Here is a 17,048-nt window from a genome sequence, read left to right as displayed (position 1 = left end):
CTGTACATCGTCCAGCCCGTTTAGTTTTGACCTATGTGAACTATAAAGTTTGTTACAGATACATTTTACAATTGACTCCATACACTGTAATAGCAAATGTAAATGGCGTAAATCCATAATAACCTGTATTTTGGATCAAGGGCTCTCCCCCGGATTGCGCACATATATGTAATTAATGCCTAGTTTATAAATGGCCTTTGGGCTTTCTGGGTTGTTGTATCCGACTGTGAAAGGTATATGGAGATGAGAAATAGCTGCAACAGAAATACTTTTAGTTTATAACCCTCTGCTGAAGGCAAAGATATGCACGTTAAAATATTAATGAAAGCAAAAAAAAAACATTTGAATATCTGAGTTGTCTCTAAAGCAATATACCATGAAATTCGTTACTCTGTAAAGTAGTAGGCCACAGTGTATCTGCAGGTGACTAAATATATCATTTTGGAATTGTATTGTTCAGTAGTAGGCTGAGGAATCTGGAATATAGGTGCAATAGATACAAATGTCTGATATTTATGACAGAATATCAACGACTCCTCATGCTAAGCGTAATATGCATTCTAAAACTGTGATCATAGTTTACAATTATTAAAAAGGCCCCATGGCAGGTAGCATCAGGTGACCGGTGGGATCCACGTACATTGTAAAATAATTCTTCAACAATTTGACTACTTAGTCCCTCCGGCAACCGTAAAGACTAGTAAACTGAAGTAGTTATGGTGCTTGGAGTGGTCCCTTAATTACTCTAGATGACTGACATCTCACCTCTTTTTAGCTTTTGTTGACCCTGATGTAGATGTTACTCAGTGAACAGCAGTTGATACAGATAGTAACCATCACTACTGAAGTTTTTTCCTTCTTAATTAACTTTTACGGTTCTAACTTTAAAACCAAGACATTCAATTAAAATTACTAGGCTTCTGAAAGACTTACCTTTATTCAAGCAGGGTCATTTATTTATTGTTAGAATTTCCCTTGTGGAAAATCATTTAATCTCCTGACTGATTTCACTGCTATCTATTTCCATATAAACTGCTCCTCTGGTCACCTCTAGGTCAGTCTAGGTCAGTGAGCTGAATTAATAGATAGTTCTTTTTTTCACCTATGTGATAATATCCAGACCTTAGCATTTGGAGAATCTTGTGCAGCTTATTGCATCTGGTGTGCTGTTCTGTTCAGTATGGGGAACTGATCATTTTCCAATTCACTAGGATAATACCGTATATTGGCTTGATTTAGTACGCAGCATCTGCAGACATGGCAGTTTTTTTGATTTTTTTAGCCAAACACCATTCAGTCATTAGCATAGTGTAGCAATTATGGTATCGTGCAGCCATAGGTTTTCAGCCCTACAGCAGACCGGAGAACCAGCACAGTTAATCCCTCTAACAAAATATACATGGGTTTAGGCAGATAACGCGTGGCAATCAGCATGCAAAAATAGATAGTAAATAATCTCACGTCTCAATGGCTCACTGTTTACTGTTTAGTACAGAAACATCAATGAGCAGCAACAGATACATTAGTTCAACAGAGGGTGAGGCAGTCTGCTACCCTTAGGCTGCATTTACAACAAATCACACTATTCCCAGCCAGCTTGTGACTTTCTGAGCATTGGCCATAAACAGAACAAACACTGTGACAATATTACCGTTGCAACATGTTTTTACTTAGACTGTTTGATTATCTCGTGTGCCTCCATAATTTAGCTCTTAGCAAATTTGCCTTCCATTAGCATATTAAAATACAACTCAAGCATATTTTTGACCGAGGTTATTGCACAAAATGAATAACCGTTCCCTTCTTCCCTGATCTATTTATCTTTTGCTTTTACCCTTAATAGATGGTAAGAAAACATTTGAAGTTTGGACTATATCCAAGAACCTTTATGATAGTCGATAAATTCCGTAAGGTATAAGAAGGTAGAGGCAGCTCGTTGGGTCAAACCCCGCAGTCAGACTAAGTTGTGAGAAAACATAAGTCTTAATGTCAGGTTGATGGATGCTTAAAATTGGTTCTCATCTGAATTTACATGAGGGAAGCAAGAAGAGTGGAAAATGCTTAGAAAACACACAAGGGAAGCCTCCATATTCAAGAAACAGGGGGGAAGCAGGGAAGATGAATGAATACATGCCTGACATTTATTTTTTTCCCTTATGGAACTTTTAGGTCCTGTCATTTCTTTTAGCTCTCCTTCCTTTTGTACTAGAAAGGATGAGAAGGTATAAACATCAATTTAGTGGGTAAAATGTAATTTGCAGACCTGGGCTATTGCTGCCCAGCTAGCTTCTTAAGGCATCTACAACCTGACACAGTTTGTCTACATGACCACCACTTCTTGGAAGACATCCTACCACCTGAAGTCCCATCCCAGTAAACGGTTTACGCAAGTGAAAGTGTTACATGTGATACTTTTGTTGGAATGAAGTAAAATAAGCAGTCACTAAAACTATGGTAGCATGTCTTTTTGCATACATTTTCTAATTTAATATTTTCAGACTTATTTGCTCTGGAGTTCTCTAACCCCACTAATTCTCACGTCAGACCACAAACTGCCCGTAAGAAAATTATTCACCTTTCACTTTTAACTTCTTAATTTTTTCTTCCTAATACTTCATCTACCATTTTCTAAGACCAGTCACAGTTAGTGGTCCACATGGATGCTGTTAGAGATCACTTACTTGCAGCTCCACCCTTACCACGAAGTTACCCATAAAGGAGGGGTGAAGGAAGAAAGTGAAAAATAAAGGGGAAGGGAGGGGCAGAGTGGAGGTGGAGAAGGTGAAAGATAAATGAATTGGGAAAATGGTAAGAGATGACGGTAGGCATGGCTATAGCCTGTACCAGATCCTCGTGCCTACATAGCATGATTCCCGGGACTGCGTGTCACTTAGAGGACTATTGTGACTTCACGCAAATGGTACCATGCCCATTGAGATAGAGCCACCATTCAGGCAACTTTATAACTATGTTGTGCTTAACACAACAAAGTTTTATACATGGATCAAGCTTATTTCCCTGTACCCAGTCTTGACTATACTTTGTAATTCCCGTTATTCTTGAATACCCCATGATAAATAACTTACTACCTACGGTGGATGAATTTTTGCACTTAAAGACACCTTCAGATGTTTAGGTGCCCCTAATTCTACCACTACTCTCATTTACTGAATACATTTGCTTGTCTGTTATTCACCAAGTTATGACGTGTTTCATTATGCTAGTTTACGCCCTAGCCCTAGTGGCCATTGAATCGTACTACAGCAATAGACCTGCATGTCTGACCAATATCAGCTTATTAACACTCCCTGGCTTAATTCTCAATAAAAGTACTGATTTTGCATCATCATAGTAAATGCCTTTGATGAAGTTACTACGACTAAGGCATGTGGCAGACCTAAATTTAAATACACCTTTTATTATTATTATTGCCATTTATATAGCGCCAACAGATTCCGTAGCGCTTTACAATATTATGAGAGGGGATTTAACTATAAATAGGACAGTTACAAATAAACTTATGGGAACAATAGGTTGAAGAGGACCCTGCTCAATTGAGCTTACATTCTATAGGAGGTGGGGTGTAAAACACATTAGGACAGGAATTTGCAGTCAAATAAGGTGGGCTGCCCTTTAGGAGAGGGCAAGAGACAGGTATGTGAGGTAGAGGTTAGTCTTGGAGGCCATAAGCTTTCCTAAAGAGATGGGTTTTAAGGCACTTCTTATAAGATGCAAGACTAGGGGAGAGTCTGATGGTGGTAGGCAGGCTATTCCGTAGGAAGGGAGCCACCCGCGAGAAGTCCTGCAAGCGTGAGTTGGCCGTATGGGTGCGGACAACGGACAGGAGGTGGTCACGGGCAGAGGGGAGAGACCGAGAAGGGACATACCTATGGATCTGTGAGGAGATGTAAGAGGGGCTAGAGTTGTTCAGTGCTTTATAGGTGTGCGTTAGTACCTTGAATTGACTCCTATAGCATACAGGAAGCCAATGTAAGGACTGACAGAGGGATGAGGTGTGAGAGAAACGACTAGAGTGGAAAATCAGTCTAGCAGCAGCGTTCATTAGGGACTGTAGGGGTGCAGTACGGCTTTTGGGAAGACCAATCAGGAGAGGGTTACAATAATCCATGCAGGAAATTACTAGAGCTCCTTGGTAGTATCTGGTGCAAGAAAGGGGCAGATGCGGGCTATGTTTTTAAGATGGAATCTACAGGATTTGGCAACATGCTGGATGTGAGGCTCAAAGGTGAGACCAGAGTAAGATGTTCACAGGGTGCGTGCAAACCTGTCATATTTTTCCTCAGGTCACTGATATGTATCAGATGCCAGCATGAACCAGAACAGCTTCACATTAGATGAAACTGCACTTTTTAAATCTTGGAATTCATAACAAAGTATTCTTTCAGAATTGTATCGTGAAAAAAATGCAATTAAAGTCTGCAGGGCAGATTGGAAATGCCACAGCAAAATTGCAGAACATTCTAAGCTAAAAAAAAAAAGGTCTAAAGAGCAGATTGCGAACACTGCAAAAGGTTACACCTGGTCTTTAAGGGATTAAATAAAAACAAACAAAATGAATAAAAGAAGAATTTCTAGTTAACTTTTAGTTATCCATTAGCATGTGCAATTACCTTAAAAGTGACAGTTTCCCTTTAAAGTTTTTTGAAGTAAAGAAAACTTCAATATACTGCAGATAATGCAAGATAAGGCAGAGTCGAACACTGTCGTGGGAAGGAGAAGAAACATTGTAAATCAATAGAAATCAATGAGGACATATGAGAGATCAGACAGAGGGAAGCGATTGGATGTGATTGCACAAACTGCTTTGATTAGAATGCTAGGGACTTATTGATGTACATCTTCGTTTTTGTAGAGAGCTACTCGTAGTCATCAATACGAAGAGTACCGGTTCGTCAGATGCGTTGTCACATATGCAAATTTACAGTAATTAGAAAAAGCATCCGTGCTAAAACAATATAATTATACAAAAAGTATACACATGTATAAACCCCATTATCTATAATATAATTGCATATGCCCCTTCCCATACTGCATAACATTTTATTAGTAATTCTTATTAAGTTATATATGAGTTATACTATAAACAGGGATTCCTTTGAAAACTATACCTAGGACTGTATTGATACAATGCTCTTTACGTGGCCACAAAGGAGATCTTCAGCTGCTGTAGAGGTGCGAAATCCAAAAAGCAAAGTTCAGCCACCCTTGTTTAAAAAGTACTTTGTTAAGTACCCTCTTACATAGAAAATCTTGATTTCTTATATTGTGTTTATGTGGGATACTCTTACCATGTGATGCTTTTTTTGTTGTTGCTATAAACAACCTGTCTTCTACTTTAAGTGGAACTCCAAGCACTATACTCTTTGCATTGCGCTGTAGTTGTTATTGTGTGGTGCCCCTCCATTCAAAGTAGTCAAACCATTTGACAACTTACTTGAGATGTGTTGGGCACCAGTCAACTCCTCCACTAAGACCCAGAAGCTTCCTGCTCTTAGTTAGCACTGCAGGACTCAGCTCGTTGGTTGAGCGCAAACAGTTGATATTCAGGAGCTTCCAGTGGAGTAGATGACCACCAGTTAGCAGACTGCGGGTAAGTTGTAATATGATTAACAAATAAGTTGACTATTTACATTGGGAGTGCACCTGGGCACTCCTGGCACCATAGCCACTACAGCACACTGACTAGTTTTGGTTCTTGGAGAGTTCCTGTAAGCTTGTGTTTGCAGCAAAGCACAAAGAAACATATCAGCTCTGTAAGCTCTGTTCATCCGTGTAAAACGGTACGCACAATATCAGGAAATAACTATGGTGATGTTTCATAAAAGTCATAATGTCCTCTGGCACAATGCATTATGGATAAAATATCTTCGAACATGAATACATTTTTATGAGTATTTAGAAGGTTAGAAGAGGAATGTTGTATGATTAGCTAAAACCTCAGGTTTTGTAGAGTGACTGATGTCTGTCTTTGGTCCCTGAGTTATTACATGATTGTTTTTTTTATTACCACTGTAAGAAATTGACTTGTGAGTTATAGATTGTGGCACTTACGAAATCAGTCTGGAGATGAGGTTGACCCATGAAACAGGACTTGTAGGAAATTGGTTTAAAATGAGTTAAATTGGCTAGCTTGCGTTAATCAGCACATGAAAGAAATTCACCCAACTGAGAATGATAATATTGTCTTATCTGATTAACCTGTATTTTAACAGACGATGACGAAGGTCGTTACTTACATAATGATAATTACAATAATGTCATTTTTATAGCATTTTTTTCTCCTCACAAAGCGCTTAGCTTACATTCAGGGATTTGACCGAGTTGGCAGCTTACTAACAGAGGTTACATAGAATGGGAATCTCAGTGTTGGAGTTTGTCTTTTCATACAGGAAGAGAAGAACAAAAATTAGAAAAGAGGAACGTGACAAAAGAGAATCAATTTGCTAAGCAAAGGTGGATAATACCAGAGGTTCTAGGACCAGGAGATATATTATTATTATTATCATCATTTATACAGTACCTACATATTCCACAGTGATTTACAATTATAAAGTGGGGAATATATAATCATCAGACAAGATTATATTAATAGGTGCAAAAGCCGAAAAGGACCCTTTTCATATGAACGTACAGTGTGGGAGTAAAAAATGTCAACCTTAAGTATTTAAAAAGTATGCCAATTTAATGTCACTATGGCGGTGCTGCTATCACCATGCCAACAACAAGTAAAGTCAGCAATGACTCATTATCAAATTGACTTGCCTTGTGAAAATATTAGTCGTTGTGAATTTGTTTAAGACAGGTTTTGCATTCTTCTAGCTAAGCCAAGTAAACCTATAGTATTATTACAACTGTCATGAGCAGCTTTGTTGGGGTTTTTACGTTTTCTTTCTATTTCCCCAGGCCTCACAGAATTTGCACCACCCTGCAGCGGGCATGGAAATTTCAGCATGGACTCCTGTGTATGCAGTCAAGGCTGGGGTGGAGAGAACTGTTCAGAACCACTGTGCCCCCTGGGCTGCTCCGCACGAGGCACATGCATAGAAGGCATCTGTGTGTGTGAACCGGACTACACAGGAGAATGGTGTACGGAACTTTTGTGCCCAGAAGAATGCAGCCCGCACGGGCAATGTCAGGATGGGCAGTGTGTGTGCCAAGATCCATACACCGGCCTTGGCTGCACAGAACTTCGATGTCCAGGTGACTGCTTAGGAAAAGGGCGCTGTGCCAATGGGACTTGCGTTTGCCAGGACGGTTATGCCGGAGAGGACTGTGGACGCATGTGGTGTGTGAATGCCTGCAGTGGAAGAGGGCAGTGCCAGGATGGTGTCTGTGAGTGCGAGGAGGGATACACCGGTCAAGATTGTACTGAAGGTAAGCAATTAAGCTGATATTTTAAGGGAATCTTCAGTGGGGATATGTATCAAATATAGCAACTGACAATTTGTTTGCAGTTTACCAATTCCCTTCTGCCTTGATTTGTCAGGCACTAATGTTTAAATTAACACATCCATCTAGTAGGAAAGATCAGAGAACGTATTATCGCCTAAAAACAAGAAAGCATTAACACTTCTGCACAAGCTGCCATGTCTCCTTACACCCCTACCAAAGATTCCTAGAATGCCTATGGAGTAATTTGACAGAAAAATACTGGTTTACTTGTGTATCAGTTTTGTAATCTTGTGTTATATGAAAATGTATTCAATATATTAAGATGTTTGCAAAAATGAAACAAACTTACATAGTAAATGTTAATTTTGAGGATAATGTCCATAAGAATGCTCAATGACCTTTCAAAATCAGACAAAGTCCTAGCCCACTACTACCTGTAAAACAAATTCTGGCCAGCACCTAGTTACCATAGAAACCCTAAAATAACTCCTGAAATAAAAATATATATAATATCCTATAATATCCTAATCAAGAAAAAGAAAGAGTAAAGAGATATACAAAAAAAACATATCACAAAAAGAAAGGAATATCTCCCCAAAAAAGGAGAAGTAGACAGGTATAATATATATATAGTACGGACTCAGTAACAAGTAGGACAACAAAATCAGGTCGCCATAGCAACCGGAACAAATCCCACTACCCAAAATAGATATAAAAACCTACCAATACAAAATAAAAACAAAACATAGAAACATGCTTAGCAGAAAGGAAAAAATATAGCCTATACATAGTATGGGGTGAACAGCCAGTATGAGAGACAGCCAGTGCCATCTTAACATTATGGGCCCCAAGGCAAAGCAGTGCACTGGGGCCCTGCCTACTCAACCAGTCACAGGAATAAAAATGTAAATTATCAATAAAATTACGCTTATATTTATTGGTACCTCCAACAAATGCAATACTTTCATGCAATACACACACACAGACTGCTAAATACACACACATGGACTGCTGAATACATACATTTAGGCTGCTGTAACACACACAGGCTGCTGAATACACACACAGGCTGCTGAATAAACACACACGGACTGCTGAATACCTACACACACGGACCGTTGAATACATACACACATGGACTGCTGAATACATACACACAGACTGCTGAATACATACAGGCTGCTGTATATGCACACACAGACTCCTGAATACATACCCAGACTGCTAAATACACACACACGGACTGCTGAATACACATAGGCTTCTGTATACACACACAGGCTGCTGAATACATACACACACAAAGACTACTGAATAGACACACACAAACTGCTGAATACAGACAGACTGCTGAGTACACACACATACTGCTAAACGCCTAAATATACTGTTTAATACACACACACACAGACTGCTGAATACATACACACAGACTGCTGAATACATTCACACAGAGTGCTGAATAAATGCATGCAGACTGCTGAATACATGTACACAGACTGCTGAATACATACACAGACTGCAAAACACACACACAAACTGCTGAATACACACAGGGGGTGCAGTTTGTGTGTGAGGGTTGCTGTGTATGTGTGTGAGGGGTGCTGTGTGTGTGTATGAGGGATGCTGTGTGTGTGAGAGGGGTGCTGTGTGTGATGGGTGCTGTGTGTGAGGGGCGCTGTGTGTGTGAGGGGCGCTGTGTGTGTGAGGGGTGCTGTGTGTAAGAGGGGTGCTGTGTGTGTGAGGGGTGCTGTGTGTGTGTGATGGGTGCTGTGTGTGTGTGAGAGGGGTGCTCTGTGTGTTTAGGGGGCTGTGAGTGTAAGAGGGATGCTGTGCAGTGTGTGTGTGTGAGAGAGGGGTGCTGTGTGTGAGAGGGGTGCTGTGTGTGAGAGGGGTGCTGTGTGTGTGAGGAGTGTTCTGTGTGTGAGGGGTGCTGTGCGTGTGTGAGAGGGGTGCTTTGTGTGTGTAAGAGGGGTGCTCTGTGTGTGTGAGAGAGGGGTGCTCTGTGTGTGTGAAGGATGGTGTGTGTGGATAGGCAAAAGGGATTTTTTGTTTGTTATTTTTATTTAAAATGTAAAAAAAAAAAAGCTTCATGTCCCCCATCAGCGCCCCCACCCTTCTTCTTACCTTTGGAATAGGGGGACACTGCCAACCCTGGTGGTCCGGTGGTGCGTATTATAGATCTACAGAATGCTGTGTCTGAGCATTGCCACTGCCTCCCAGATCATCTCTCCCTCCTGCCCTCCCTCTCTCTAACAAAGAGCCTTTTGGCTGGTGAGGGAGATCTTTGATCTCCCCACCAGCCCAAGAAGGCCCAAAACAAGTAAGCAGGGGTCCTATCGGCCCTGTACATGGGCAATGCTGTGGGGCCCTTATGCTTGTGGGCCCAGCGTGCCCATGTGGAAAGACGGAAAAAGAGAGAAATCTGTCCTATAGGATATAGATCGCAGTGTATGCAATAGGTAATGAACAGTTAAAATACCCTTTAATAGAGTGGGGTAAATACAGTGAAAACTAATATAACGAAAAAGGTAAAGAGTAAAGTGCAGAGACACACACGGAAAGGAAAAATTAGTGTGTCAAAAAACAACTAAATACTACGTGTAACTACTATAGGTGCCTGTCAGGGTTTCTTTGCTGTTTTAAACAGCAAACCTTTCTGTTCCAGTGATTGAGTTTGCAGCTGCAATTACTATGAGCTGCTTCTGCTTGTTGCCACGGTTACTCACCTGTGAGTAGTAATCAACCCTGCTGCTAATCAGTTCTGCCTATTTAAGCAGCTAAGCCCAGAACCTCCTTGCCCTTGCGTGGTTTCCTGTTTCCCAGAAGTCTCCTTGTTCCTGTGTTTCCTGTTTGATCCTGGTTCCTGACTCCGGCCTTGTTCCTGACTCCGCTGCTCTCCGTGCTCCTGATCCTGGCTTGTCTGACTACCCGCTCTGGTGACTGACCCCTGCTTGATTCCTGGACTTTGCTTTTGTTTATTATTTGTTATTTATTAATAAAGGTGTGTTTGCATCTACTTCTGTCTCTGTCTGGTTCCTGGTCCCTGACATTACGCAAGGGCCATGAATACAGATAGTACAGGCAAGACACCTATACCTAACCTGCTTACCCAGTGGGACCAGCAGAACCACCATTTGGACCAGTATGCCCATCTGGATCCAGTACCCGGCCAGCCTGCGATTGCGGCCACCTCTGCCTCACTTCCTGTTCTAGCACCGGTTGTAACCTCCAAACCTGTAGCGGCTAGAGAAATGACTGGGTCTGTCCCGCTCCCTCAGCATTTTGGGGGCGACCCAGCACAGTGCAGAGAATTTATAAATCAGGTTAAAGGATACCTTGAAACCCTGCCCCAGGCATTTCCTACAGACAGTGACAAAGTTCACTTCATGATTTCTTTGCTGTCTGAAAAGGCCCTAGCTTGGGCAAAACCTCTCTGGGAGGCGGAGAAGCCTATTATTTACAATTACCCTGAATTTGTTGCATCCTTCAATAGGGTTTTTGATATTCCAGCTCGCTCCACCCCTACTGCCGAACTACTCATGTCTAATTCTCAGGGCACAAAAACTATTGTCGAGTATGCCAGTGAATTCCGTACCATGGCAGCAGAGGGTGGCTGGAACAACGAGACTCTTGTGGCTGCCTTTGCACAAGGTCTCTCCGATGTGTTTAAAAATGAGATTGCAGCCAGAGAATTACCTAAAGATCTCGAGGAACTGATATCATTTGTCACCCTCATTGACATCAGACTCCGAGAGTGATCCTCATCCAAGGAGCGCCTGCGGAGGCCTCTTGTAAATTTGACACCAAGCTTTTCTTGCCCACCCGAACCTCCCTCACCTCCCTTGCCTCCTGGTCCTGAGTCCTCTGTCTGTGTGGAGCCAAGGCGGTTAGGCTTCTCACGCCTCTCGGCCGAGGAGAGAGCCTTTAGGAGGAGGGAGGGCCTGTGCCTATACTGCGGACACCACGGTCACATGTTAAAGTTTTGCCCGATCCGTCCGGCAAAGGGTCCGTACCCAAGATACTGTCAGGGGCAGATCTTGGGTGGTCTTTCTGCAGACCCAGAGATATGTGTGCACAAACCCTTGGTGCCTGTTATCCTCTCCTGGTCTGATTCATCCATTGAAACCCGGGCGTTACTTGATTCTGGGGCCGCAGGCTTGTTTATAGATTGTGCATTTGCAGCAAAGCACTCTATACCCTTACAGTCTCGCAACTCCCCACTAGCCTTCGAAGCCATCGATGGCAGACCAATACAGCCAACCCACGTGACCCAAGAAACCGTGCCCATATCTCTGGCTGTAGGGGCTCTACATCATGAGACGACCCAATTCCAGGTCATTTCCTCTCCATATTACCAGGTTGTTTTGGGATACCCTTGGTTACAGAAGCATAACCCCACAATTGATTGGCGCAAAGCTGAGATATTATCTTGGTCCCAGCAATGCACATTGTCCTGTCTCCAGAAACCGGTCAAAGTTTTGGGCGCATGTTCTGCCTCTTCCTTACCCGCTGAGTACCAAGAATTCCAAGATGTATTTGACAAGGGTCAAGCCAGCGTTCTGCCACCACACCGTCCGTATGACTGTGGTATCGAACTCCAACCGGGTACCAATCCTCCCCGGGGCCGGATTTACCCACTGTCTGTAGCAGAAAATCAAGCCATGGAGGAGTATGTTACCGATGCACTGTCTAAGGGTTTTATTCGGAAGTCATCTTCTCCTGCCGGGGCCGGCTTTTTCTTTGTAAAGAAAAAAGATGGCGAGTTGAGACCCTGTATCGACTAAAGGGGTCTCAATCGCATTACTATTAAGAATGCCTACCCCATTCCATTAATCACGGAATTATTTGACCGCCTCAAGGGAGCAACGGTCTTCACCAAACTTGATCTGAGAGGGGCATATAATCTCGTCCGGATAAAAGAAGACCACGAATGGAAAACCGCATTTAACACCAGGAGCGGCCATTACGAATACCTAGTAATGCCCTTTGGTCTTTGCAATGCTCCGGCGGTTTTCCAAGAATTTATAAATGACGTCCTGCGAGATATGCTGCAGCAATGTGTGGTGGTTTATCTTGATGATATTCTGATCCATTCCACATCTCTCGAGAACCATCACGCAGACGTTTCTCGTGTTCTACAGAGACTTAGAGAAAATAGTCTGTTCTGCAAATTGGAGAAATGTGAGTTTCACTGCAAACAGGTTACATTCTTGGGATATGTTATCTCAGATACTGGATTCTCTATGGATCCGGAGAAACTTTCGGCTGTACTTAAATTGCCTCGACCTACGGGTCTTCGCTCTATACAACGGTTTCTGGGCTTCGCCAATTATTATCGGAAGTTCATACGCAACTTTTCTTCCTTGGTTAAACCTCTCACGGACATGACCAGGAGAGATGCTGATCCACAGCATTGGTCACAGGAAGCCATTACTGCCTTTGAGTCTCTCAAAGTCGCCTTTGCTGCTGCCCCTATACTGGCACACCCTAACCCCGCCTTACCATTCATTCTTGAGGTCGATGCGTCTGAGACAGGAGTGGGCGCCCTCCTGTCTCAACGTCCTAACCCAGAGAGTTCCAGGCATCCGTGCGGGTATTTCTCGAGGAAATTGAACCCGGCGGAATGCAACTACCAGATTGGTGATAGAGAACTTCTAGCCATAATTTTAGCTCTCAAAGAATGGAGGCACCTTCTTGAGGGTACTTCAGTGCCAATCCTCATACTCACAGACCACAAGAATCTAACATATCTTTCTGAAGCTAAGCGACTTTCCCCCCGGCAAGCTAGATGGGCTCTCTTCCTATCAAGATTCAATTATGTGGTTTCTTACTTGCCCGGTACAAAAAACATCCAGGCTGATGCCTTGTCTCAACAGTTCTCCCCTCCATCTAGAGAGGAGATAACCCCTACTCCTGTGATTCCTCCGGACCATATACTGGCAACCATCCGTACTAACCTCACCTCACCCCTAGGCGAGGAGATTCTGGCTGCACAAAGTAATGCTCCTCCAGAGAAACCTAATGGCCGTTGTTTTGTACCTATTAACCTCCGTACGAAACTATTGAGTACATACCACGACTCCAAAGCAGCTGGACATCCAGGCAAAAACCAGTTAATCTGGTCCGTATCCCGGCAATTTTGGTGGCCTAGTCTCCGTTCGGATGTCACCGCTTTTGTAGCTGCCTGTCCTGTGTGCGCTCAAAACAAAACCCCACGACGCCCTCCAGTGGGTCTCCTGCAAACCATACCTAATGGTGAACGACCCTGGACCCACTTGTCCATGGATTTTATCGTAGATCTTCCGGTCTCTCGTGGCAATACAGTCGTTCTCATGGTTGTTGACCGATTCTCGAAGATGTCGCATTGCATTCCCTTGAAAAAACTACCAACTTCCCAGGAACTTGCAACAATTTTTGGTCGGGAGATCTTTCGTTTGCATGGGTTACCCAAAGTGATAGTCTCAGATAGGGGTAGCCAGTTCGTGTCCAGATTTTGGAGAGCTTTTTGTACGCAAATGGGAATTCAGCTTTCCTTCTCCTCGGCCTACCACCCGCAATCCAATGGTGCAGCGGAACGAGCTAACCAAACACTGGAACAGTTTCTGCGTTGCTACATTTCTGACCACCAGAACAACTGGTCTGATCTGCTACCCTGGGCGGAGTTTGCCCACAATAGTGCGATTAATGCCTCCTCCCGGCTATCCCCGTTCCTGGCAAACTATGGGTTTCAACCGTCCATGTTGCCTGATCCGTTCTTGCCACAGGAGATACCGGCATTGGAGGGACATCTCAGGGAACTCCGTTCCCCTTGGGTGCAGGTTCAGAGTTCTTTGCAACGCGCAATGCAGAACTACAAACTCCAGGCCGACCGCAGACGCCTTCCTGCACCTACCTATCAGGTCGGAGAGAGGGTCTGGCTGTCTTTCCGCAACCTACGCCTCCGTGTTCCCTCACAAAAACTGGCACCCCGATACGTTGGGCCATTTCGTATACTTCGAAGGGTTAACCCTGTAGCTTACGCACTTGACCTTCCTGCTAACATGCGCATCTCAAATGTTTTCCATGTTTCCCTCTTGAAACCGTTGGTTTGTAATCGCTACACCAACTCAGTGCCACGTCCTGTTCTGATTGACAATCATGAGGAATATGAAATACGCAGCATCATTGACTCACGGTTTTTCAGAGGACAGATCCAATACTTGGTGCACTGGAAAGGATACGGTCCAGAGGAACGCTCCTGGGTTCCAGAATCTGATGTCCATGCACCATCCCTCCTTCGTTCCTATCACGCCCGCTTCCCCATGAAGCCCGGACCCACCAACAGAGATGGGGGGAATCGTTGAGGGGGAGGTACTGTCAGGGTTTCTTTGCTGTTTTAAACAGTTTTAAACAGCAAACCTTTCTGTTCCAGTGATTGAGTTTGCAGCTGCAATTACTATGAGCTGCTTCTTCTTGTTGCCACGGTTACTCACCTGTGAGTAGTAATCAACCCTGCTGCTAATCAGTTCTGCCTATTTAAGCAGCTAAGCCCAGAACCTCCTTGCCCTTGCGTGGTTTCCTGTTTCCCAGAAGTCTCCTTGTTCCTGTGTTTCCTGTTTGATCCTGGTTCCTGACTCCGGCCTTGTTCCTGACTCCGCTGCTCTCCGTGCTCCTGATCCTGGCTTGTCTGACTACCCGCTCTGGTGACTGACCCCTGCTTGATTCCTGGACTTTGCTTTTGTTTATTATTTGTTATTTATTAATAAAGGTGTGTTTGCATCTACTTCTGTCTCTGTCTGGTTCCTGGTCCCTGACAGTGCCCTAATGTCATAAACTGGGCAAGTACTGTAAGTGCCGCAATTAATCTATATGCTGGTAATTAGTACCACAGCGGTAACTATGATCGGTATGGTGACAAGTAACCCAACAGTAGATGAGGCAGATAACAGTAAGGGATATCAAATATCACGGGGTAACGGTAGTAGTGTACGTATAGTTTTTAAGATAAAACAGTACCGATGTCCTACATAGAGTCAGTACGTCCCCAAAGATATCTCAATTGGAGAGTAGGAAAGCCATGTATTGACATGGAGAGTACCACCGACCAATCTTTAGCTCAAACCACCGGTCCCTAAATGGAACCATTTACTAGGGTATACAATCCTAGTGGACAGTGTGAGAGAAGAGAGTAGCCGGGTATCGGTTTAGTGGAGGGGGTGAGCCGTATACCGACTAGAAGAATGTCGGATTACAGTGTGCCTCCCTCCGGGTTAGGCATACATACCTATAAAAATTATGGTCAATGAAGGAAAAGGTCGAGGTTATTCCCCATAGTTGCCGATGTTAGGCGAACTGTATGGGTAGATAAATTTTGGTATCACAGGTTAGTCGTGTTTCTTAGACTAACTTGTTTTGACCTATGGTTGCCAGTGTCGGACAAACCAAGGTAGGTGACCCGATAGTAAAATCGAGACAAGAAGTATCCTTGCTCGACTACCTTACTATAGTTGGCTATCATTGCTGGTGTTTTGATATACAGTAGACAGGGCCGGACTGGGAACAGAAAGCAGCCCTGGAAAAAAATATTTCAGCCCTCTAACAAGCACACCACAAGCTCACTGATGCACACTACAAGCTCACTGATATACACAAGCACACTACAAGCTCACTTATACACACAAGTACACCACAAGCTCACTGATGCACACTACAAGCTCACTGATACACACAAGCACACCACAAGCTCACTGATACACACACAAGCTCACTGATACACACACAAGCACACTACAAGCTCACAGATATACACACAAGCACACCACAAGCTCACTGATACACACACAAGCACACTACAAGCTCACTGACAATCACACAAGCACACCACAAGCTCACTGATGCACACTACAAGCTCACTGATATACAGAAGCACACTACACGCTCACTGATACACACAAGGACACCACAAGCTCACTGATACACACACAAGCTCACTGATACACACACACAAGCACACTACAAGCTCACGGATATACACACAAGCACACCACAAGTTCACTGATATACACAAGCTCACTGATACACACACAAGCACACCACAAGCTCACTGATGCACACTAGAAGCTCACTAATATACACAAGCACACTATAAGCTCACTGATACACACAAGGACACCACAAGCTCACTGATACACACACAAGCTCACTGATACACACACAAGCACACTACAAGCTCACGGATATACACACAAGCACACCACAAGTTCACTGATATACACAAGCTCACTGATACACACACAAGCACACCACAAGCTCACTGATGCACACTAGAAGCTCACTAATATACACAAGCACACTATAAGCTCACTGATACACACAAGCACACCACAAGTTCACTGATACACACACAAGCTCACTGATACACACACAAGCACACCACAAGCTCACTGATGCACACTAGAAGCTCACTGATATACACAAGCACACTATAAGCTCACTGATACACACTACAAGCTCACTGATACACACACAAGCACACCACAAGCTCACTGATGCACACTACAAGCTCACTAATATACACAAGCACACTACAAGCTCACTGATACACACCACAAGCTCACTAATATACACAAGCACACTACAAGCTCACTGATACA

At 43.5% G+C, this 17,048-nt stretch overlaps 1 protein-coding gene across 2 annotated transcripts in view; it reads left to right on the top strand.

Annotated features, from left to right (window-relative positions):
* Window positions 1-17,048, top strand: part of TNR (tenascin R) — a 450,249-nt gene that overhangs the window by 296,785 nt on the left and 136,416 nt on the right. For both annotated transcript variants that reach the window (XM_063428241.1, XM_063428240.1), the window contains exon 4: window positions 6,925-7,395. In XM_063428241.1, the coding sequence (XP_063284311.1) occupies window positions 6,925-7,395 (471 nt within the window). The remainder of the gene's footprint in view (window positions 1-6,924; window positions 7,396-17,048) is intronic.

The sequence above is a fragment of the Pelobates fuscus genome, chromosome 7 (assembly GCF_036172605.1).
Source record: "Pelobates fuscus isolate aPelFus1 chromosome 7, aPelFus1.pri, whole genome shotgun sequence".
Taxonomy (NCBI): Eukaryota; Metazoa; Chordata; class Amphibia; order Anura; family Pelobatidae; genus Pelobates; species Pelobates fuscus.
The sequence above is the reverse complement of the archived record's forward strand: the minus strand, read 5'-3'. Positions and strand labels throughout refer to the sequence as shown.